Below are 24512 nucleotides of genomic sequence, written 5' to 3'. Positions count from 1 at the left end.
AAAAATTAGGTATTTCAACTCTTATGTTAACTGTCAAGTGATTCTAACACTTTCTCCCAAGATCCTTGATCAGAATTCCTCTTGGTTATTGACATTAACTTCTCACACATTTAAGAACTGGTGATAGAGTCTTTATTCAGTGTAAAGACAGGTAGTGTGCTTTAGTATAAATAATTTTCTAAAGCATATTTATATCAGATGTGGTCAACAGCTATGCCCAAGGAAAACATATATAATTAAGAATTTTTTTTCAAATATTTTATTTTAGTTGTAGTTAAGATTTCATTGTAAAACATGCTATTGAAATTCTTTAAGATGCACTTGAAGTAACACTTATTTCTGTTAATTTTCAGAGAGTGTTTGGATTGTGAGCGATTTAAGGACTCAGTTCTCAGGACCCATTATTTTAACATTTGGGAGAAACACATCCAGAAGGTATTGTATTTTGTCTCATTGCTCCACTTTTAAAAAATAAAGTTAAGCCTTTTCAGTTGTATGAAAGAAAGAATATTATGCTATTTTTAATTGTTTATTTTTCTTAAGTTTCAGAGATTGATAAACTAGTTGTTTGACATTTGTAACAGAGAAGAGGTACATATTTTAGTGTTGGTAAATTCTGAATTTTGTATGGGAAAAAGAAATCTGGTTTAGACTGAACCAGTTTTGTCTTTATTAAACATCTGAGGTATTTACATTTTACCATTTCAGTATAGTATGATTTTAAAGAATGTTGTAATTTGAAAATGAGTTATAAAAAATTTCTATTAATCTAAGACCATGTGAAATATACATTAAACATTCAGGCAGTCTTGAAGTTCTTCCTGCCCATGGCAGTTCTGCCTCCCATTGTAGGAGCCAGCTGCCTTCTGTGATTCCATCGGTCTTTCGTCAGGGTCCGTGGACACATTTAACTGGGTCACCTGACTCTGCCTCTGAACATCATCTGCTGAGTTCCCCCTGCATTATCACATCTGTCTAGACTGATGCAGCATAACAGTTCATCTGCTTGTAGACCCTGCGTCTCAGCACATGTGATCTCTTACCAGGAAGGAAGGATATTAGGATCATCATTTGTGAGACTTCCCTGCCTTGTGTTTTTGTTCTTTACAACCCCAAGACCCCATGAGGATATACCAGCCTATTTGGCTGAAGTCAGTGGCGAACACAGTTCCTTCAGCCAAATCTACCCTTTCCTTCTTGGTGTCCACTTTTATACCTTCCCTAAGTCTCATGTTTGTCTTTTTTAAAAACTTGCCAGTTGTCTTGCTTGGAAAAGAAACAGATAAAGGAAGGATGCACAATGCATTTAATAATGTATTTGTTAAAGTTGTAGTGAATAGGTCAACCTCTTTAATACATATTTCTGTATTAACTGGATAGTCATGATCTTAAAATGGGTTTTAAAACAAATGAGACTTATCATATAAGGAAGACTTTTGCTTTATTATTGGATGTTTGGATACCTCTTTGAATATCTAAAATCATGGATGTGGATGAGTAACACAAGTAGTACTTCTGCATTTCTGATGAATATTTATTGCTACTTTTATCTGTGTTCGTAGTAGTCTAGTGATTTAAAGTGAAATTATTCATTCTACAACATAAGTACTTGTGAAATTTTGTATTAATCTTTTTCTCAGTCTTTAGTAGAGAGCAGAGTTATTCTGTAGAAGTGTAAGGTGAGCTGCTCAAATTTTAAATTTTCTAGTAGGCGCATTTAAAACAGAAAAGTAAACCGGGGAAGTTAATAAAATATTTTATTTATCTGAATATCTGCAAAATATTATTCCATTGCTTAATTGGTATAAAATTATGAGATATTTTACATTCTTTTCTCTCATACTAAGGTTTTGAAATTCAGCATGTATTTTTACTTTACAGTCCATCACAGTTCAGACTGCTCAGTTTTAAACTACTCGGTAGCCATGTGTGTATTAGCCAGCATAGTTATAAAGTTACACCTTGAGTTTTTTAAAGACAGTGCCTTAGTCAAATTCATATCTATTTAAAATTATCCTAAAAAAGTCGATGGAAAGATGCCATGCAGATGCTAATATAGTATGTTTCAGTAGGTCTCAAACAGGCTTTTTCTCCTTCAGTGTTGAAATAAATAGCATTTTTTGGTTTTGGTTGAACACCACATAAAGCAATTAGCCAGTATTTAGGGGGCATTTTGTATGAAAAGTACATTATCTTTAAACTGTAAAATCAGAATCTGTAACAGCAGATCCATGTCATCTATTGTAATCTAGGTTATATGCTAGATAGAATTTTAGTTGTTTTTTCTTTTTCTTTTTTTTTTTTTAAGCGTGGCTGGTTTAATTTTAATGTGATAAAGTGACATATGATGTAACTCCACTATCTTCTGAGTAAAATAGGGCAGTTAAAAAAAGATTGTATGTATACAAATAGATGTACCTATGACTTTCCATTAATTAGTATATTTAAAGGTTACCTAGATTTGGTTACCTAGATTTGGGTGGTTAATGTTCTTTATGTATATATTTTATGTATATATTTTATGTATATATTTGCCAAGTGTCACATGAACTTGGGTCAGATTTTGCTACCAGATTGGTTTGTTTTAAACTTTTTTGTGTTCAGAATTTGGAATATGGATACGGTATGAAAATGGTCATGTCCAGAGGGTTGCCAGGAGGGGTAAAGCCTATTAAGCAAGACTGGCCATAATCACTTGTGTTTGCTCTTATTCTTGTTTTCTGATATAAGGTAGTAGTTTTATAGCCATCCTCACTGACACGTTTTAATAGTACTCCTTCCTCCCTTTTAAATGAATCAGCTCTACTCTTTGACACTCAGTTATAATAGCATATGTTATTAGCCATTGGAGAAAGAGAGAAATCATTCCTCTGCTTAAAAGCCTTCACCTCAGTTGCAGTAAAGCTAAAGTTCTTGCATCAGCTGATAAGGCCATGGCATTTTCTCCATGGTCTGTGCTGGTGACCACTCCACTCAAATTGGGAGCCTCCTCTCTCCTTCCTCCTTAGGTTGCTCTGATTTCTTTTTCCACAACACTTTCCACTTTTAAAATACTATGAATGTTTTTAAAATTAATTTTGTATTGATCGTTTTCTCGTTCCGAAATGAAAGCTCTCTGAGATCAAGAATCTTCTGTCGTGTTTGTCACTGATATGTTGGGAAGAACTTAGCATAATTCTGGGCATCAGCTGGTATAACCACTGTGTAAAACTGTATGAAGTTTCCTCAAAAACTTAAAAATGAAACACCCTGTGAACTGGGAATTCTAGTTCTAGGTATATATATCCAAAGAAAGTGAAAATCAGGATCTTGAATAGCTATTTGCATTGTTCTGTTTTTTTGCACCATTATTTACAGTAACCAAGGCTTGAAAGCAGCACAGCATGTCCAATAACATATGAATGGATAAAGAAAGTGTGGTATTTACATACATTGGAATAGTATTCAACCTTAAAAAAAGAAATTCTGTCATTTGTGACAACACAGATGAACCCCAAGAAGATTACCTAAAGTGAAATAAGCAAGATGCAGAATAACAGATGGAATCTAAGGGAATCAGACTCATAGAAGCTAAGAGTAGAACCATGGTTACCAAGAAGTGGGGGAGGGGGAGTCAGCTGTTGGTCAAAAGGTACAGACTTTCTCTTATTCATGATGAATAAATCCTAGAGATCTACTATATATCATAGTACCTGTAGTTAGCAATACCATATTTTATACTTAAAATTTTGCTAAGAGTCATGTTAAGTGTTCTTATCACACCAAAAATAAAAAGGCGGGTGGAAACTTGAACATGATGTATATGTTTATGGCATAGGTTATGGTGATGTTTTCCTGAGTGTATACTTACCTCCAAACACAGCAAGTTGTATACATTGAATATGTACAGCTTTTTGGCTATAAATCATATCTCAATGAAGTGGTTTAAGAAAATTCTGGACATCTAGAAGCTGCTCATAAGTAGTTATTGACTAAATATGTCTTGACTGTATGGAGAAGATACAGTATTTTTTGCTCTTGAAAATCTGCCTTTATGGACTTTATGGGGCAGGAAATATTTAAAGGAAGAGAAAACAAAAATCTTCAGTTAGGAGTTCCCACTGTGGCTCAGCAGATTAAGGATCCGACATTGTCTCTGTGAGGATGCCAGTTTGATCCCTTGCCTCGCTGTGTGGGTTAAGGATCCGGCAGTGCTACAAGCTGTGGCATAGGCCTGCAGCTGCAGCTCTGATTTGACCCCTAGCCTGGGAACTTCCATATGCTGTAGGTGCAGCTGTAAAAGAAAAAAGTCTTCAGTTACATTTCTAATAATACATTTTGGTGATTTGAATTAGTTGAAAGTTTATTCATTGAACATATATATATACACATACACACATATATGTATATATACACCGCTATTAAAAGTAATATGTAGTCATGAGGTTTTTAAAAATAGGGTGTATTATTATGGTCAGGTAATTTATCTTTGGAGTATATGTGTGTGTGTGTGTGTGTGTGTGTGTATTTTTCCATTTGGGTCGTAACATTTTGGTAATCAGTTTGAGAAGTATGTTTATAAGAGATACAATGTTTTTTTATAAAATATAAAGACAGTCATTGTATTTTGGTATCTTAAAATCAGTATGAAATCAGGCAGACCTTGATCATTTTTAAGAAGTAGTTTCTATAAAAGTATAGGTTGTCTTTCCATTTTATACAGATATTTTCTAATTATAGTTTTTTGAAATTTTAGGTCACCTATGATAGTAATCAAAGACTTACAGTATTAAGAAATGATATATGATATACTGGAATGCATTCAAAGGAGAATAGGTAACTTCATGAGATGATTTAAGCAAAGTCTTTTCTGCAAGTCTATTTGCAAATTTTTGGCCTTATCTTATGCCTTTATATATTCAACACATGGTAGTAGGCAACCATATGCAAGACTCTTTCTATAATCATTTTCATTAGAACAGGAGCAAATATGAGATTTAGTTTCTTTCTTTTTCCACTGCCATCTTCCACATTCAAGCCTTAGTACTTCATGACTGTTAGGCAGTTACTATAGTAGTTTTCTAATTGGTCTTTTACCTTTAGTTTTTATTATCCAATATGTTCCACACACTACAGCACAGTAAAACTTTCTGAGGAAAGAATCATTACCCTGAACACAAAGACCTTTGCCCACAAGATAAAGGCCAAGTCCTATTTCCATCTGGTTCTTGCATCATATTGCATTTGCCTCATCCTTGAGCATGTTAACTGCACGTTTCTTTTACTGCCAGTTTTCGCCATCTTCATCTCAGATGTGTTGTGATCTTCTTCTAGTTTTCTTTTACCAAAATGCTACCAAAATGCTACCCATCCTGTGATTTGAATGGTCACCCTAAAGCAAAGGACATATGCCCTCTTCTACTCAATCTTAGTAGGTGATGAGTACCATTCACATAGTGTTATTTTATTGATCTTTTCAGCAGGATTGTAAACTTCTGAAGGGAAAGGATCATATCTTTTACAAAATTACACCTTATAAAGCACCCAGCCTGATGCCTCCCATTTGCAGAGTGATAAATTGAAATGTTGATGAAAAAATAACTCCAGGCTATATTTGAGAACTTGAGAAACAAAGGATTTAAAGTTTCATCCTGTTTTATATTATGCAAGTTTTTTAAACTTATGTGCAATAGCTGTTGCTTGTGATTTGCGTGAAGGTGAAATGGTAGCGTGTGTGTCAGCAATTTGTATGTTCCAAAGTTTTGCACACATTTGTGATAAGACCCAGACTATATTTTGTTGAGTATATAAGTTTCTTTGGTTTAACTTAATGTGAAATATATAGAATGTTGTTTTAGTGTTTCTTACCTGAATAATGGCAAGATTGATTTAATGGTAGCTGAATGTTTATTCTCGTAAGTCTCTTTACTATTCATCTAAAACAAGAAAGAAAATACAGAGGCTTTTGGTGAAAGTCATGAATTTCCTGTTGGAAATGTAACAGTTTCGGAGGTGAATGAATTTAAAAGTTTTGTTAACTTTTAAAATCGATCCTTAATTCCTCATGTTGAATTACATTGGAGTTAATTACATTTTTTGAAGGGCATCATTTCACAGATTTCCATTCATTTCTTAAAGGTGACCCCATCCCTGTCAATTCTGTTTCCTTGGAGTATTTAAAACTAAATAGCTTACCTGGCTAGTGCAGGTTTTAAACAGGACTGAATTTAAGATGACAAAGTTTTTTAATTTGATTAGGGTACAGTTCTAGGGCTAAGAACAGTGTTTGGGAATAGAACAAATTTCTGACTTTCAGAGATTTTTTCTTTCTCCCTTCAAGAACAAAATCTGAGTGTCACGTATCCCTGAATGGTAGCTGTAAGTTAAAGAAAGAGATAGGTCGAGATTCAGGGAGAAATGAATTTCATAAGACCAGCATCTTAAACCAGGAATATTGTCATCATGCGTAAAATAGGCCCTGAACATAATGGGCCCATTATGGTCTTGTGTATTTAAATGCTCAGATGCTGGTGACACAAAGTGGTGGCAGAGACTGAATTTGTGAGGAGGAGGGAATGATTGTACTTTCTGGGTCTTCCTTACTCATAAGAATTTGGATAATACTCTTTTGGCAATTAAATAGGTTTGGGAAGTTAACCCATCTGGCTGCCCAGATGTATTTAGGCCGTCAGTACAGAGAACCCTTACTTTGTTACCGAGGTTATAACGTTTAGAAAATATTAAGTCTTTTTTTTTGGTTAAATAATTCTTTGCTTTTATTATATTATAGACAAAAATTCTGAAAGAAAGTCTGTTTATTCTAATAGAAATGGATGTAACCTGACAGTGAATATTGTTCAAGTTACTTTGACAGGTGAATTGAAAATATGTGCGTGGAGCTTTGTGTTAATACTGAGTTCATGCTAATTTGCCATTTTCACAGTAACTTCAAGAAATAAGAAATGGGTAACATTTTCATTTTATTTAAGTACTCCCAGGAGTTTCTATTACGGGTTAAAAAACGTCATTACTGTATTTATTAGAAAGTCACATACAATTTAAATCTAGTCTGGTGACCACAGGATGCTATTATTTTAGCTTTAAAGCCTTCTGCAAAATTGTGTAACCTCTCTTCCTCTTGGTCATTAATGTGAAATGTGGATTATCATGCTTTTTTCATCACCGGAATTGTCTGAAATGAATATACTGAACTGTTTAAAACATTCGTGTTAGCATTTAGATTTTTTTCTGGTAGGCTTATCACATGTTCACTAGTCATTAGCTTATAAGCTTGTATTTTCAAAGAAAACATTTATTAAGATGAGGATTCCTGCTTTCCCCTGAAAAAAGGCAGAAGTAGTTGTTTTATTTAAAAAAAAAAAATTAACCCAAAAGGTATATTTCTCTTTCACACCTTGTGCAGACACTTAAGAGTAGCCACAGTTACAGCCACAGTTCAATATATGATGAGGGAAATGCTGGTCTTAGAATCGTAAGATTTATATTTGAGCCACAGCTCTCCATGCAGACTGTTAGCAAATTGCTTAATGTAAGCCTCAGTTTCCTGATCTGTAAAATGAGGATACGACCTACATCACAGAACTATTCCAGAAAATAAAAGAGAGTAAAATTCGTTGTCACCAAGTGTGACATTTTAGAAAGATAACATGTTATTGACAATAGTGTTATTTCTCTATTTTTCAAAAGTTTAAAATAAATTTTGGAGTGACCACTGTTTACTCAACAGAATGCCCTCTAAATTAGGACCTTTTCTTCCACACACTTCACATTTTCCTTTCTTTGTTTCTTTTCTACTTTAGGAGTTTTCATAAACTCTGGTCTATACTTTTGAACATCTTTCAAGTTTGAATTAGTTAACATCTGCTATCTACCGACCCCATTCTTTCTACTTCCTCTAACCCTGCCTTCCACCTACGTAGTTGCTTGTCTTTGATAGGTGATTAAATCAGCCTTCATTTGATTTTTTTCCAAAGATCTAGATTAGTACAGGGTTAGAAACAGCAGCTTCTGAATGCATCTGAACTGTAAGCAAGGTGCATAGACCCAGTAATAACTTTAGTTAAACCCCATGTGGACTTGCTTTTTCTTTCCTTGCATAGCAATTACAGGTTTTAAAAAGTGATTTCTGCTCACATAACAAAAACATTTTTTTAGTATAAAAGTGTGAGTTTGTGGAGTGACACACTACATATGTAAGTACTTTAAAATGCATGCCCTTAACTATTTGAATTTTTATAGATTTGTAGTTTTGCTGACTGTAAGAAAATAAAAGGCCTAGTGCCAGTTCTTACTGGGTCAAGATTTATTTTAAAGTATCAACAATTCCTCAGCTTTTTGATAAAAAGTCATACAGATTTTCCTGCAGAAGGGTTTAATGGGCATTATTCCAGGAAGGAAAATTCAGGATGCTTATGACAAAAGCAATGCACAGTTGACTCTTGAACAAGATGGAAGTTGGGGCACCAACCCCCAGCCTCTTGCATTTGAAAATTTGTGTATTACTTTTGACTTCCTCAGAACTTAAGAGCCTACAGTTGACCAGAAGCCTTACTGTTAAAACAGTCGATTAACACGTTGTGTAAGTTATATGTATTATATACTATATTCTTATATTAAGGGAAGCTAGGGAAAAGAAAATGCTATTAAGAAAATTATAAGGAAGCAAAAATGCACTGTACTGTACTATCTTCATCCATATGATAAGTTTACATCATCCATTTACATTATTTATGTCTGTCAGTACATACATCAATATTCTCATATATGAGGTAAAACACTGTGGATATTATATGCATTATTAACATTAGATATCAAATGTGAAAAGAGAGTGAAAAATTCATACTTATTTACTAGTATAACAGTTCATGCATTGATAACAAAGATGCAGCAGCGTGATTGCCTTATGGTAGCCAAGTGTGATCAATATGATTGCTTCACGGTAGCCCAACCTATACACTAAGGAATAAATCATTATAAAATCTTTATGGCATATAGTATTACACTCATGTTTGTGGACAGGTGTATAATTCTTTGAAACCTTATAAAACAGGAAGAAAACTAACACAGTATTAATTTCATGTTAAATATCGCTCACCTTATGCCACAGTTGCTTTAAAAACTTGCATTCCAGAGTTCTTGTGTGGTGCGGTGGGTTAAGAATCTGGCATTGTCACTGTAGCGGCTTGGGTCTCTGCTGAGGTGCAGGTTTGAACCCTGGCCTGAAAACTTCCACATGACACAAGGCAGCCAAAAAATTAAATAAATAAATAAAAATTAAAATGTACATGCCACGTTGAGAGTCATTAAAGTATAGAAATATATTTAAGGCTTTTAACAAATCTTTAGGAAACCATGTTCAAATCAGTGTTTCCATGTAAGTGGGATTGAATTTAACGGGATTGAGGCACTGTGGTATGGTGGTTTTGAACAAGTGCGAATCCTAACTCTGCCACTTATTAGTGACTGGATGTTGGGCTAACAATCTTGCTTCCTAAGGCTCAGTGTTCCCATCTGTAAAATGGGGATGATTTTATAGGGTTGTTCTGAGAATTAAAGGAATTAAACTGTGGAAAGTACAGTGCAGCTCCTGGCACAGGGTTTGTAGTAATTTTTAGTTCTTTTTTTTGGTTTATAGATAACTTTTACACATGGACTTGAGTACTTGTGGGAAATATAGTTCTGAATTTTTTTCATGTAGTGATTAATGGTGGAATTTGGGGAGGAAAGGCTTTTTTCTCCTCATTTGTATAATGTATGTCTAATTGACTTACATTAAAATACTGAAATACTTGGAATCTCTTGTAGTAAAAGTAACATCTAATTTATATTTTGTAAAAATAGATGTTTACATTGCACCTGCCTGATGTATGTCCCCCCCCCCAAAGAACTTCTAACCTCCCCACTACCACCAAGATGATGGTATTACGAGGTGGAGCCTCTAGGAGATAATTAGATCATGAAGGAGGAACCCTTGTGAATGGATTTAATGCTTTTATAAAAAGGCCCAAGAGAAATTCCTTTTCCCTTCTGCCAGTAAGTTATAGTGAAAAGCTGGCTGTCTGTGAACCAGGTAGCAGGCCCTCCCCAGACAATCTACCCTCACTTTGATCTTGGGCTTCCCAGACTCCAAAACTATAATAAATTTCTATTGCTTTTAATCCTCCTACCCCATGGTATTCTGTTATGGCAGGCTGAATGGCTTAAGACAACGCTCATTTTCCTGATCTTCCCAGGGCTTTGTACTTTTAATCCAGTCTTTATTCATGCATCTGCTTTCCTTCCTGCTTCATTTCCTGTATGTAGAGTGACCCAAAGAAGAAGCAGGGTTGAGTAGGGAGAGGCAAGGATTGTACCAGAGGTCAAAAGGCAGTCAGCCTTAGGATGATGGGATCTATTTTCTGGACTGAAGCTTTCAGTTAAGTTGATTCATGACTACTTTTTTGAAGTTTGACCAACAGAATCATTTTTACCTCTTTTGTTCACTGTTGTGGAACAGGGTGAGAGGATTTTAAAAGAAATCTCTACTTTTCTCAATAGCTTTCTATAATTTTTTTAAAGAGCTGCAATTCATCAAAATGACAACTAATAAAAGATTGCTAACCATATAGTTATTATATACTATAAGTATTATATTAAGAATAGGGAAAAGTTTATCCTATATAAAGTTCGTTTTTTATATCCTCTGTTTTGGTTCCACTAGTTCTGAAGTAAATGTTTAATGGCAGAGGGACTTGACTTTATAGGAATTTTCACTGTAAAAGACTTTTATAAAAAGGCACTGTGGTTTCGTAGGTTGTTATATTGAGAACATGAAGAGTTAAGTTTCAAATAGTTTTGACTTTTTTACGGACTAATGGATTAGCTTATAGTTAAAAATCAAAACATGATGACTCTTAGCCCTTGGACTCAAACCATTACTGACTCCCAACCCCCTTCCCTTCCAGTCCGTCCCGATGAATGGGAGGAATGGAGGTGTCCCACAACTGCCTTGTACCCACACAAAGCAAACAGAATTATTTTACTTACATCTCCATCTGATTTGACTTGACCTTGAAAACCTCCCCACCTCCCTTCTTACCACCTAATTTTCTCTCTCTCCTTCTTTGGGTGACTACCGATCATTTTGCAGAATCTTTTTAGGCATATCATTTTATTATTTGAAGTATTTTGAAGCTCTGTGTTTGGAATGCCTTGGCTTTGGTCATATATTTATTTTCAGTTCTTAGTTAAGAACAAACGCAGTGTTTATATAGTTATTCCTATGAGAAAAACTGATCACATTGAAAGATCTTGTTTATTGTCATATGATGTGTTCTCTAAGCATTCAGGATAGAAAAAGGGGAAACCACCGGACATCTATCTTCATTTTAATTTGACTTAACACATTTCATGAAACTGAATAGTTGAAAAATGTTCCTGTGTTATCAAGATATAAGTAATAGAAAGCATTACTAAAATAGCTTAAACAATAAAGAGTATATCAATAAAGAGTGTATCTCACCCAACAGGGAATTTAGAGTACTGGTGGTTAATTAATTGTCATAATGATGTTATCAAGGACCCATACAGTATTTTCCATATTCTCTGCCATCCGAGTGTTTTGACAATGTCACTTTGTGATTGTAAGATAGCTATTTTTCCATGCCTTTTTTTTTTTTAAGTGGGGAAAACATTTTCTACTAAACTTCATTGGCTTTAATTTCATCATATGCCTGTGCCTAAACCCCTTTCTGGCCAAATAAACATTATTTGTCTTAAGTGTTTTGACCTAATGGACATTCACCTCCTAAGGGTATAAAAAGCATGAACATTCTGCCATCAAGTAAGAAAGAGGGAGGTTTGTCTTTCAGAAGGTCGCCACGTAACTGACACAGCTAAGGGAGTTCACGGTTTTGTTAATTGCTGTAAGTTTTCTTATGAGATCACAAAATATAGGTCAGTTGTGCCTTGATTGATTCAATATATGTTTAATGCATGCCTACTGTATTCCAGTTCATCTTGGCCCTGAGGATAGAGCAGTAACCGAGAGAGAAGAACCTTACACTTTATTGGTGAGAGAAACAAAAATATAAAGTTCAATTTGATGATATCTTATTAGCAAGTGCTAAATAAAAATTAAAACAAAGATTGGAGCATGGCAATTCTGGGTTAGGCTGTGCATGAAATTTCAGATTATGTCCTGGGAAGGTCTCATCTAGAAGGTGCCTTGAGTAAAGGCTTTGTTGGTGTGGAGCTGGTGTTGCAGCTCGCTGGGGAGAAGAGTATTCTAGTCCAAGACCCTGTGGCTGGAGTGGGGTCAATAAGGCAGGGTCACAGGAAGTGAGGTCAGAAGGGGAAGAAGCCACCAGACAGTTTTTTACAATGTCTCTATGTAATATTGGCACAGAATCACTTTGACAGTTGTGTCAAATGGACCTAACAGGCAGAGAGGTCTAGGTTAGGAAGCTGTTGTAATAATTGAGGAGAAATGATGGTGACGTGAACGGGAGCAGCAACAAGTAGTAGGATTCTGGATATTTCTAAGGCAAAGCCCACAGCATGTGCTGAAGAATTGGATATGAGAGGAGGAGAGGCATCTAGGATGGCAACCAGGATTTTGGACCTGAACAATTAAAAGAATGGAGTTGATTTATTTGAGATTTGCAAGAACAGGGACTCAGTTATTCCCATATTAAATTTGAGATGTCAGATAAACATGTATATAAATAGTTCTTGAAGACAGATCAGTATATATATTTTTAAAGGATTACTTTGGCCATTAATAACAGGAAATATAAAAATAATGGCTTTTTTAATACATACATTCAGAAAACAACAAGGAGAGAATACAAAATGTGGAAACAAAGTTTATTTTGGGAGGGGAGTGGATATTTTGTGTTCCATTGAACAAATATGGCAAAAGACTGGAATAAATTTTAAGAGAGTATTCAAAGAAGCATTTATACATTGATGTAATGCCCACTGTATTTTAGTTTCAAAAATTACATATTAATGCCCACTGTATTTTAGTTTCAAAAATTACATATTAATGCCCACTGTATTTTAGTTTCAAAAATTGCATATTAAATATATTTATTCTTTGAGTTAGTGCCTGAATTTTGAAGCTCTATGTTTTATTAAAAATAGACATTAAAAAAAGAAATACACCACAGAATCCATTGATAATGGATTTAGTGCATGTCTCTTTCCTCTGAACATGATGTGGTTAGTTATCCTTCTAAAGGCTAAAGACGTGTTATTAATAAATAGGTTATCCTCCCCCAGCTTCGTCAGTCTTGTGCAGCCGATAGTTAATGCTCAGGCATATCATTCAGTGGTGATCCAGGTCAGGAGAAAGATCAGTACAGTATATTCTAGGTGAGTTTATCGGGATGCTGTGGCTTTTCTTTTGAAAAGGAATGAGTCCAAGATGTCTTTTAACCAGATTATTGCACTTATTTGTATTTAACAGAATGCTACACATAGCTAAGATTTTCAGTCTATGTGTATCACATAAAATGCTGAGAAGTACCTTGTGAAGTACCCTTCATATTATACGTACTCACGAAATACGTTGGTAGAAAATTTGATTTAGAACACTATTTCTAATTTATTTAAAAGCTTTTAAAAATTGTCCAAGAAGTAGATATTATTTGATAAAATGTGTCCTAGCTATAATGTAAGGTAGTTGAGAAAACTGAATTATAATTTTGTCAGATAAAAGTACAATGTAATAAATATAAAAAATTATTTATTAGGCAAAGAAATTTTGCTCTTTAAGATTAATTAGGCTTTTCTCATTGCACTTTTGGCCAGTCATGGCGAATGTTGGCCTCTGTGACCCATGAGGCTATCTCGTGAGAGAGTTCTGCAGATCTCTAGCAATTAAGCAAGCATTTATGTTACTTTTATTTGAAACCAAATTGACAGTAGATATGAATTATCCTCGTTGTTTCATTGAGCACACCATCAATTTTTATCTGCATATTTGCCTGTAAGTTCTTTGGAGTGTATTTCTTTATATATTCCTTTTTTTTTTTTTTTAAAGGAGAGTTAGGAAAATCCATTGCCTGTTAGTTAGCATTTGTTCATGTGTGCAAATTACTAAGGTGCTTACCTAAACAAGATTCTTATCAAACTCTGATTTGCCAGATATAGCAGCTTGCTTTTTTATTATGTGAACATGAATGAGGTAAACAAGGAATATATTTAAATCATGAAGCACAGTATCAGAATGATTTTGTGAGGACCCAGTGGGATCAGAACTTTACTTGGGAGTTCCTGTCATAGCTCAGTGGTAATGCACCTGACTAGTATCCATGAAGATGCAGGTTCGATCCCTGGTCTCGCTCAGAGGGTTAAGGATCCAGAAATGTCTTGAGCTGTGGTGTAGGTCACAGATGCGGCTCAGATCCCACATTGCTGTGGCTGTGGTATAGGCTGGCAGCTATAGCTCTGATTTCACTCCTAGCCTGGGTACTTCCAGATGCTGCGAGCATAGCCCTAAAAAGACAGAAGAAAAAAAGAAAAAAAAAATTTTATCAACTTGTGCCTCTCCTTGCCTCTGCCTTGACCCTTACTTCCCTCCCCGACCCCCAGCTACTCTTCATCTTTGTGTTAATCTTTTACTTCTTTTAATAATACTGGTTTTATCCTTAAATAATATACTGTTAAATTTTACGTTTTGTTAAGTTTTGAAAAATTGGTAGCATTCTGTATATAGTCTTAGGAGACTTTTTAAAATTTATTTTGTTTATTCGAAACCTGTATCGTTGAATGTAGTTGTAGTTCGTTTATTTCACTGCTGAGTAATATTTTATTGTATGAATTTATTTATTATCCTGTTGGTGGACATCTGGGTTATTGTTGTTGGGAGTCTTGTTTACTTGTTTTGTTTGTTTTTGATATATCTATATTCATGTGTCTGTACCTTGATACAGATGTATGTGTAGGTATGTATATTATAAGCATTGCTAATATCAGTGATCATTTTTATGTGTACTGGTGTACATGTGCAAGACTTGAGAATATGTATCCAAGAGTAGAAGGATAGAGAATGTTCAGTTATATGAAATAATGCTGAATTGTTTTCTGAAGTCTTCGGGTCAAATTATATTCCACCAGTAATATATCAGAACCCCACATTGGGCCAAATCATTGCCAAAACTTTGAATTCTCAGGATTCTTAACTTTGTGGCTACAAAGTGGTATCTTATTATGGTCCTAATTTGCTTTTCTCTGATTGATAGTGAGGCTGAACATCTTGTCATGTGAAAATACCATTGGTATTCTTCTTACGTAGGATGTTTGTTCGTATCTTTTGTCCATTACATTCTTAAAGCTGTGCATTAAATTGCATTTATTTTTTTACCTTTTAAATTTTTGAAATAATAGCACACTTATGGAAAAGTTGCAAGTACAAAAAAGATAATTTTTTCCCCTGAAGATTTGTTTTGATGTTCCATCACCACTAAATAAATGAGTGTGTCTTTCCTACAAACAAGAGGAGTGTCTTAGAAACCACAATAAAGCCGTCAAAATCAGGAAATTAACATTGATGCATTACTACTAGCTAATCCTCAGATCTCATTCAATTTTCTCAAGTTGTCCCAGTAATGTCCTTTATAGTAAAAGGATCCAGTTTAGATTCACACCTTACATTTTACTTGTCACATTTCTTTAGCCTTTTTCAATCAGAAAGAGTTCTTCCGTCTTTGTTTGACTTTCAAGACCTTGGCACTTTTAAAGACCATGTAGGCCGGTTATTTTGTAGAATGTCTTTTTCTTTAGGTTTGTCCACTGTTACCTCATGATTAGATGTAGGCTGTGAATATTTGGCAGGAAGATCGCATATGTTTACTCTGTGTCTTCTCTCTTCCTCTTGTAAGGTGGCTCATGGTTTCATTTTGACCTACTCTTGAAGTTCATGTGGATTACTTGACTCAGAGTCTTGGCCAGGTGTCTCTACTTTGAAATTACTCATTTTTCCTCTGTCCTTAATAATTATTTTGTGTGGAGGTGCTTTGAAACTATAAATATCCCTTTCTTGGTCAAACCTTATTTGTATCGCTATGAGTTTATGATTCTGTATTTTATTCAGTGAGCTATAATCCATTACTGTTGTTACTTATTTTGAAGCTTATCTCACCCTTATTTAGCCAGTGGGATCCCCTTCCAGTTGGCTTCTGTGTCTTTTTGACATGTCATTCCTCAACCATACTGCTACCTCCAATTTCATTCCCATTTTATAGAGTTAAATCACATTTTCTCCCTTTTTTGTACCTTCTAAGTTTCAGTGAGAAACTTGCCTCTTTTCCTAAATTTATTTGCTGATTCGATCAGTCTCCCTGTATGTGATAAATCTGCTATTTCCATCAACCCTCTGCCAGCCTGCAATTCTCTTTGAGCATCAGAGGCACCTATGTGGAAGACCCCTACTTGAGTTACTACATTGCCTAGCATGGTGCATCTTTTTATGAACACCCAGCTCAGGCATTGACACTCAGTATTGGACCATGTCCTACAAGGTTCTGCTCACCCCAAACCACCCGTCCAGAGCTTGGGCTCTGACTCCTGTACCACATTGTTCTCTTCATTCCACCATGGACACCTGCCTCACCCTACTTGGGCTTGGACACCCCTTATTAGGGATAACCCCTTTGCATTTTGCCCATTTTAAATTCAAATTTTATAAAATATACACAGAGACAAATACGTACCTACAAACATAGATGCATATTCTGGGATACCAGCATCTTTTTTTGGCGATGTGTTTTGTGGTGGTGTAGTTCATCTCTTCACATTTCTTTATTGTATTTAATGATGAACGGAAATTTTTTATTATAATGTAGAATTTATTGATCATACAGAGTTAACTCTTTTTATGTCTTAAGAAAACCTTCCCTACTCTGAGTTCATAAAGATATTCTCTTATATTTTATTTTTAAAATATTAGAGACTTGCCTCTTCTCTACTCAAAACTTTAATCCCTCTGGAATTTTTTATATGTTATATAGTAGGGATCCAATTTCCTTTTCTCCCCCAAATAAATAACCAGCTGTTTCAGCACTGTTAAATGATTCATCCGTACTTCAGTGATCTTCAGGGCAACTTGCATTAAATATTTTCCTGATGTGTGAAGGTCTGTTTCTTCTCCAGTGTTCAGTTTGTCTCTCCCAGAAGCACACTGACTTAATGGGTAGAGCTTTGTAATAATGTCTCTGTATTGGTAGAACAAGTTCCCTACTGTATTCTTTTTCTGGTTGGATGGCTTGTCTGTTACGGGCTTTTGCTGTCCTATTGTAAATTTTAGAGTCAACTTATAAATCCTTTGGATTTCGCTTGTCATTGCATTCAGTGTGTTGGTTGAGTTTGAGAAGAATTGTTATTTTATGTTAAATCTTTCTGTCAGGAACATGGTATGTCATTCTGTTTATTTAGGTTGTTTTTAATGTCTTTCAGTATTTTCTCCATGTAGAACTTGCAATGTTTGCAAGTTACTTTTATTATTTAGGTACATTTCTTGTTGGATATTTTTTAAATGTTATTTTCTGTGGGTTACTGGTATTTAAAAACACAGTTGATTTTTTTTATGTGATTAATATTTAGTTGCAATGAATTGAATACTAAAACCTGTTCGGATTAAATGTCAGACATGCTCAAAAGCAAATAAGTAAGTTTAGAAGTCCAAGTTTTTACTCTAAAATAAGTTTTGATGTTTTAATAAGTACTAGGTCGATAGATCTTTTTTTTTTTTTTTTTTAAACAGCATAAAATTCACCTATTCAAAGTGTTCTTTATGGCCATGAAGGTGTCCAACCAACACCACTAGCGAATTTTCAAACATTTTCGTGACCCTAAAAGGAATCCTATACCCATTAACAGTTACTCTCATTCTTATCCTCCCCTGTTCCCAGCCCTAGGTAATTATGAATCCATTTCCTGTCTTTGAATTTGCCTGTTCTCTGGACATTTCACATAAATGGAATCGTATAATACATGGGTGTTTTTTTGTGTGACTATCTTCTTTCACTAAGCATAGTAATTTCCAAGATTGATCTATATTGTGGCATGAATCAGTAGTTTATTCCTTTTTATGGTTGAATAATATTCCTTTGTCTTGAATATATCACATTTTATCATTCATTGGTTGGTAGACACATAGATTGTTTAAAATTTCAGGCTGTTTTGAATAATGTTGTTGTAAGCATGCATAAATAGGTCATTGTGTGGACATACGTTTTCTTTTCCCTTCTCTCTATACCTAGGAGTAAGAATTTCTGGGTTATGTAGTACTCTATGTTTAACTTTTTAGGGAGCTGCCAAACTGTTTTCTTAAGAGGCTGTGCTATTTGACATCTCATCAGCACTGTATGAAGATGTCAGTTCCTCCCTGTCCTCCCCAACCTTTGAATTTTCCAGTCTTTTTAAAATATATATCTATCATTATAGTGGGTATATAATGAAATCTCATTGCAGTTTTATTTGCCTTCCTCTGAAGGGTAATGATAATGAGCATCTTTTTATGTGTTTATTAAATGTTCACATATCTTTGGTGAAATATCTTCAAATCGCTAGTCTATTTTTAAAAATTGATTTAGCATTTTATTCTTGAGGTGTAAGGGCTTTAGTATGATTATGCTAGATATCATGTCTTTATTATCTGTACTGTTTACAAATATTTTTTCCCATTATGGGGCTTGTCTTTTATCTAAACTACGTCTTTTGAGTAATTTGATTCAGTACATTTTTTAATGGATTAAACTTTTATTGTCATATTCAAGAAATCTTTCCCTGACCTAAGATCACAAGATTTTTTCCCCCTATTTTTTCCTAAAAGTTTTATAGTTTTAGGGCTTTGAATTTGAACTGTGATCTATTTTGAGGTACTGTTTTTGTATGTTGTAAGGTAAATGCTTATACTTACTATCCATTTATTTTTGTATGTGAATATTCAGCTGTTCTTGCACTATTTATTAAAAAGACTTTTCCCCATTGAATTCGCATGACACATTTGTTGAGAGTGTGAGAGTTTATTCTGATTTGTCTGTCTATCCTGTTTTCATTGTCCAAATGTCTATTTCCATGCTGGTATTGCACTGTATTAGTTATTAGAGCTTTATGTAAGTTTTGAAATTAGGTGGTTTAAATCAGGCAACCTTAGTTTTCTTTTTTGATAGCATTTGGATATTTTCAATCCTTTATACTATCATACATATTTTAGGATGGATTTCTACAAAATAGAAAGCATGATAGGATTTTAATAGATCAATTTGGAGGGAATTGCCATACTAATAATATTGAGTCTTCCAATCCATGAACATGGAATGGATTTCTGTTTATTTATATCTTTAATTTCTCTTAGCAGTATTTTATATTTTAAATGTACAGGTTTTGCATTTATTTACGTAAATGTATTCTTAAGTCTTTCCTTCTTTCTGCTATTATTGTGAGTGGAGTTTTAAAATTTCATTTATGAATTTTTTGTTGCTAGTATGTAAAAAAATCCAATTAAATGTATTATTTTCTTTTTTTATTTTTGGCCACCCCAAAGCATATGGAGTTCCTGGGCCAGGGATCAGATCCAAGCCACAGTCGCAACTTAAGCCACAGCTGTGGCAACGCTGGATCCTTAACCCACTGTGCTGGGCCAGCGATTGAACCTGTTTCCCAGAGCTCCCAAGACACCACCGATGCCATTACAACAAAACAGGAACTCCTGCAATTAATTTTTATATATGAATCTTGTATCCTATAATCTTTCAAAACTTTCTTAACTTTAATAGCTTTTTTTTGATTCCTTAGGATATTAATTAGCTATAGGATCATGTTGCCTATAAATAAAGACAGTTTCATCTTCTTCTTTGCCAATCTGTATGTCTTTATGTTTCTTGCCTGATTGCCCAGAGTAGATTCTCTGGTAGAGTGTTGAATAGTAGTAGCCGAAGCAGTCATCCTTGACTTTTCCCCTGTGTTACAGAGGGAAGGCATTCAGTCTTTTACCAATAAGTAGGTATCGGTTTTAGGCCTTTGTACCAGAAAGGAAGAGTAGTTTCACATTGAAACAATCAACTAATGTAATACACCTTATTAATAGAATGTAGGACAGAACTGCATGATTACCTCAATAGATGCAGACAAAAAAGAAATCAAGGAAACAGAAAGCAAAATAAGGAATTTAAACAAACTAAGAGAGAAGAAGGAATCTACTTTTTAGTGATGAGGAAAAGCTTCTCTGAGGAAATGACATATAAGCTAATATCCAAACAACTTGAAGACCCTAATCACATCGAGAATGAAGGGTCCTCCAGCACTCGGGCTTGCACTTGTCATGTTCACTTTGTAATTCCAATGCCTTGCACAGTGCCTCGTCCCGAAACTTGTTCACATAACAAAGAGATAGTTTAGTATCTTGCTTTCTTGGCAGTTGTCATATTCCAATCATTTTACCATGTCATTAAGTATTCTTGGGAAACATATTTTAATAATTGCATAATATTCTGTAATAGAATCATAAGAAAGTTACTTGAATGTTTTATTATTCATAGATGTGCTTTCTTCATACACATGGGCATATTGTTGCACTGATTTAGATTTAAGCCTAATTTTCCCATTTATTAATAATATATGATAGTGGTTTATTTTCTGTCATTTTTGCTAATTTTTATTTAAATATTCTTTTAATTTATCCTTTATGTGGTCGTATGTTCAGCTCAAAAGGATTATGATAATGCTTTAATAGAGACCAAACATTAAAACAAACAATTCTAGAATGTGGCGAAATAGCAGGCATAAACGGTGGGTCTAAATATTTTTTCCTTTCTACATGGAAAAATGTAGACTCATAAACTTGGTGCACTGTTACCAGGTGCTTTGCACTACCCGAATTGAGACCCTGGGAAGTGAGTAGTGCTAGAAAGAAGTCAGGAATTATGTTCTAAAGAACTGCCAAGGCCCTGTCTTGTTTTCAAGTAAAATATACCAGAGTTTGAATTCCATTTTAAAAGGTCTTACTAGTTTTATGATTTGGGATAACTTAAACTCCGTTCCCTTATCTATAAAATGAGGATGATGATCATGTCATAGAGTTGTATAAAAGGGCTTAGTGCAGAGTCTGATACATAGTAACTGTCCAGTGAATGAAAGCTGTCATTACCTAAGTCTCATGGTCCTGGGGGTGCTGGTAAGAGTGGTAGCTGGAAGATTTCCCTATGCCTTGTCAGCAGATACCAGCCAGCTCCTTAATAATGTTCCTCTGAAGGTGTTTACTTTTACACTTGCCAGGAATTGGTCATTTTCTTCACCAAACATGCTGGTTTAGAGACTATTTCTTATCTGCCCACGTGCCAAAAAAAGATATAGCCGGTAAGAGGTGTTTTAAAGTACCATTAGGTTAGACCTTTTGACATCAACCTGTAGGCTGCTGTTCTCAGCATTCATAAATATAGTTATGGTTACTTTCTTTTCCAACTTTAAAACAAAAGACAATACATTTTTTTTCCCCAAGAAGGAAAGAAATGAGACTAAAAATTGAGCATAGTAGATAATGTTGGTAAGTGGCAAGATGGGGTTGTCTTGGGTATGGCTTCTGAGGTTGGAGATTAAGAATTTAGGATATTTCCAAGGCCCCTGGTGCATTCTAATAGGAATACTAAATTGATTGTAAATATATCATTTTAAGTTCGTGTGTGAAGTACTGCCTTGTAGTTATGAATTATCAGAAGTGATCTTTCCCTACTCTCTAGAATTCCTATCAGAATTTATAGTCAAGGCTCAGTTTGAGTCCAAGATCTATAATTTGGGGCATGACACTTAAACAGCCCTGCTCATAGTTTGTTTCTCCTCCATAAAATGGGATAATGCTTTCTCTGCTTGTTTCACTGAGTTATGAAGCTCAAATGAGGTCATGTCCCTGAAAGGGCTTTGTAACTGGTAAAGCATGTAGCTTACTAACTGTGACTCCAGTTCATCCTGTCAGACCTGCCATTTTCTCCCTACTGTTTGGTAGGTCACTAGTGAGGGTGACGTGAAAACCCGGGGTGACATGATAACCCAGAACTCTATAATGCGCGGTACCTCTTAGGAGTGCTTGTTTGGTACATGTACGAGGGAGAGGACAGTGGTAGACAAGTGCTGTTTTCATCCTTTAACTTGTTTTACTTATTACAAAAGTAATACAAGTTTATTGTAAAGAAACTAGAAAACATACGAGCAAAAAGGAAAAATAAAGATTACCTCTAACTACAGAAATCATTATTATATTTATTTTTATATAATTTTAAAACAAAAATTCATTTATACTGGACATAATGTTCTATTTCCTGTTTTTATCACTTAATATATAATATAGTATGTTATTCCGTGAAATTTATATAATATTTTAATGGCTACATAGTATGTAATGACATGCTCATGGCTAAATATTTGTACATAGTCTCATTTTTTTTTTTCATCAGGGTGCATCCTGTACCTGAAATTGCTACATCAGGGAGCATACAACATTTTAAGAAATGATTTTTTTTAACTTTATTGAGATTCAGTTGACATATAATAAACTACATATATTCAAGGTGTACAGTTTGATGATAAGTTTTGACATATGTATACACCCATGGAACCATCACCACAATTAAGATAACACTGTTCTCTAGTCCTTCCTTTTTGTACCATCCCACTTGACTATCCCCAGGCAACCACTGTTCTGTTTAATCTCCCTGTAGATTAATTTGCATTTTCTACATTTTTATGCAAATGGAATCACACACCATGTATTTCTTTTAGGCTGGGTTTTCTTGCATTTAGCATAATTATTTTGAAATTCATCCATGTTTATATCAAGATTAATATCCTTTTTTTGTTTATGGGCAGTAAATATTCCATTGTATGGGTGTATCATAATTTATTCGCCTATTGATATGCATATGAATTGTTTTCAGTTTTTTGCTATCAAAAATAAAACTGCTTTGGACATTGGTGTACAAGTCTTTCTGTGGACATAAAATGTATGATATTTATTATCAAATTTTGTGCTGGGAAGGTTACATAGATAGTGTTTTAAAACAGAAAACACTTAATATGAAAGAAAACAGCTCATTTTTTCTTCTTTTTTTAAGGTTTTGGAAGTATACCTTAGGAGGATTTAGAATCTTTAGATGTAACTGAATTGAATTAATTTGATAGAAATTTGAAATTAACAGAGTTTCATAAGTGCATCCTAACAACTTATAAACCTGTTTCACAATTTATTTTCTTGAAGCATCTGCTTTTATCAAGTAATCATATTGTTTAGAAAGCAAAAATCTATTGCTTTTCCTTTAGTGATCAATTTATATTTCATAAACAATCCGTATTTCCCTGTCAATGACTCTGCATTGAACTTGAACAAGAAAAGATATTGAGAAAAGTTTACAGAACTTCCACTAAAGATATTCTAGAATCTAGTTTAGAATAGATGCCAAACTACCTTTTTCCTATTCTTAAGATTGAAGGAGGAGTGGGAATCTGACATCATCAGAGCTACTTTTCAACAGCCTCCTCCGTTTCCTTTCTCAAAAAGCAGAGATTCAAGCCTTGGAGGTGGACGGTGAGAATATTTATCCTGAGTTCATAAGGCTTAACCATTGTGACTTTAATATATTTCAACCTATTGCCTTTTGAATTGATAAGCAATGAGATCTTGCTGTATAGCACTGGGAACTATATCAGGTCACTTATGATGAAGCACGATGGAGGATAGTATGAGAAAAAGAAGGTATACGTATATATGTGTGTGTGTGTGTGTGTGTGTGTGTGTGACTGGGTCACTTTGCTGTACAGTAGAAAATTGACAATATTGTTAACCAACTATAATGGAAAAAATAAAAATCAAAACTAAAAAAATATTTTTAAAATAAAGATGAATAAAGAAAACAAAATGGTGAAAGAGCTCTACAAAAAATATATTTCAGATAATCCTTTCTTAATTATAAATTAGCTTATAATCACCATATTTGTATTTTATGCTTTATCTGTGCAAATTATTTCATTAGGCAGTGTGGTTTTTTGTATTTTTTTTAAGTGAATAAAATGCAAATCTCTCTGACAGCTAAGAAACTTACAGAGAAAGAATAAGTATAGATAAATACAGTCAAACAGGAGGAAGAAGTTAAATGCCATAAGCAAGACACAAATGACATTCTTGAGAATTTAGAAGGGTAGATTACTTTTGGAGAGAGGGATTGAGATGCTTGAAAGAAGGGTAATATTTTTGTCGATGATACTTAATTTGTTTACCAAAAACCAGGGAAATGGACAGTTAATTCAAAACTTAAAATAGCTATCTGATCCAAGATAAAAAGTTAATTGTTGTTTGGAGGAAAAGTAGAAGTATGTTTGGTATTGTGGGTTTACTATAGTGTAAGTAGTATAAGTCAGTGATTACTTTTGAATTATATAAAATGGTTCCCCCTTAAAAGGCAAACGGTATATCAGCATTTCTGAGAAATGATCTAAAAATCCTATTAAATTATCATAGGCAGGTGGGCAGTGTGACAGAA

At 34.3% G+C, this 24512-nt stretch overlaps 1 protein-coding gene across 15 annotated transcripts in view; it reads left to right on the top strand.

Annotated features, from left to right (window-relative positions):
* The window catches only part of LOC146397825 (uncharacterized), a 226180-nt gene that overhangs the window by 18432 nt on the left and 183236 nt on the right, over positions 1–24512 (top strand). For 8 of the 15 annotated variants that reach the window (XR_014825004.1, XR_014825002.1, XR_014825005.1 and 5 more), the window contains one exon: positions 354–435. Coding sequence is in view for 9 of the 15 variants with exons in the window: in XM_084991731.1 (XP_084847857.1) it covers positions 354–435 (82 nt within the window). In the remaining 6 variants the exon portion in view is untranslated. Of the gene's footprint in view, positions 1–353; positions 441–22433; positions 22594–23458; positions 23561–24512 lie in introns of those variants that run through there. The other 7 variants (XR_014825003.1, XR_014825001.1, XM_084991726.1 and 4 more) reach the window with 3 other exon arrangements.

This window comes from Sus scrofa, chromosome 13 (genome assembly GCF_054392235.1).
Source record: "Sus scrofa isolate SSC_HxYL_T2T_F1_AM1 chromosome 13, Sscrofa_HxYL_maternal_Yorkshire_Landrace_v2.0, whole genome shotgun sequence".
NCBI lineage: Eukaryota > Metazoa > Chordata > Mammalia > Artiodactyla > Suidae > Sus > Sus scrofa.
Note: the sequence above shows the minus strand (reverse complement) of the source record. Positions and strands in the feature narration are given on the sequence as shown.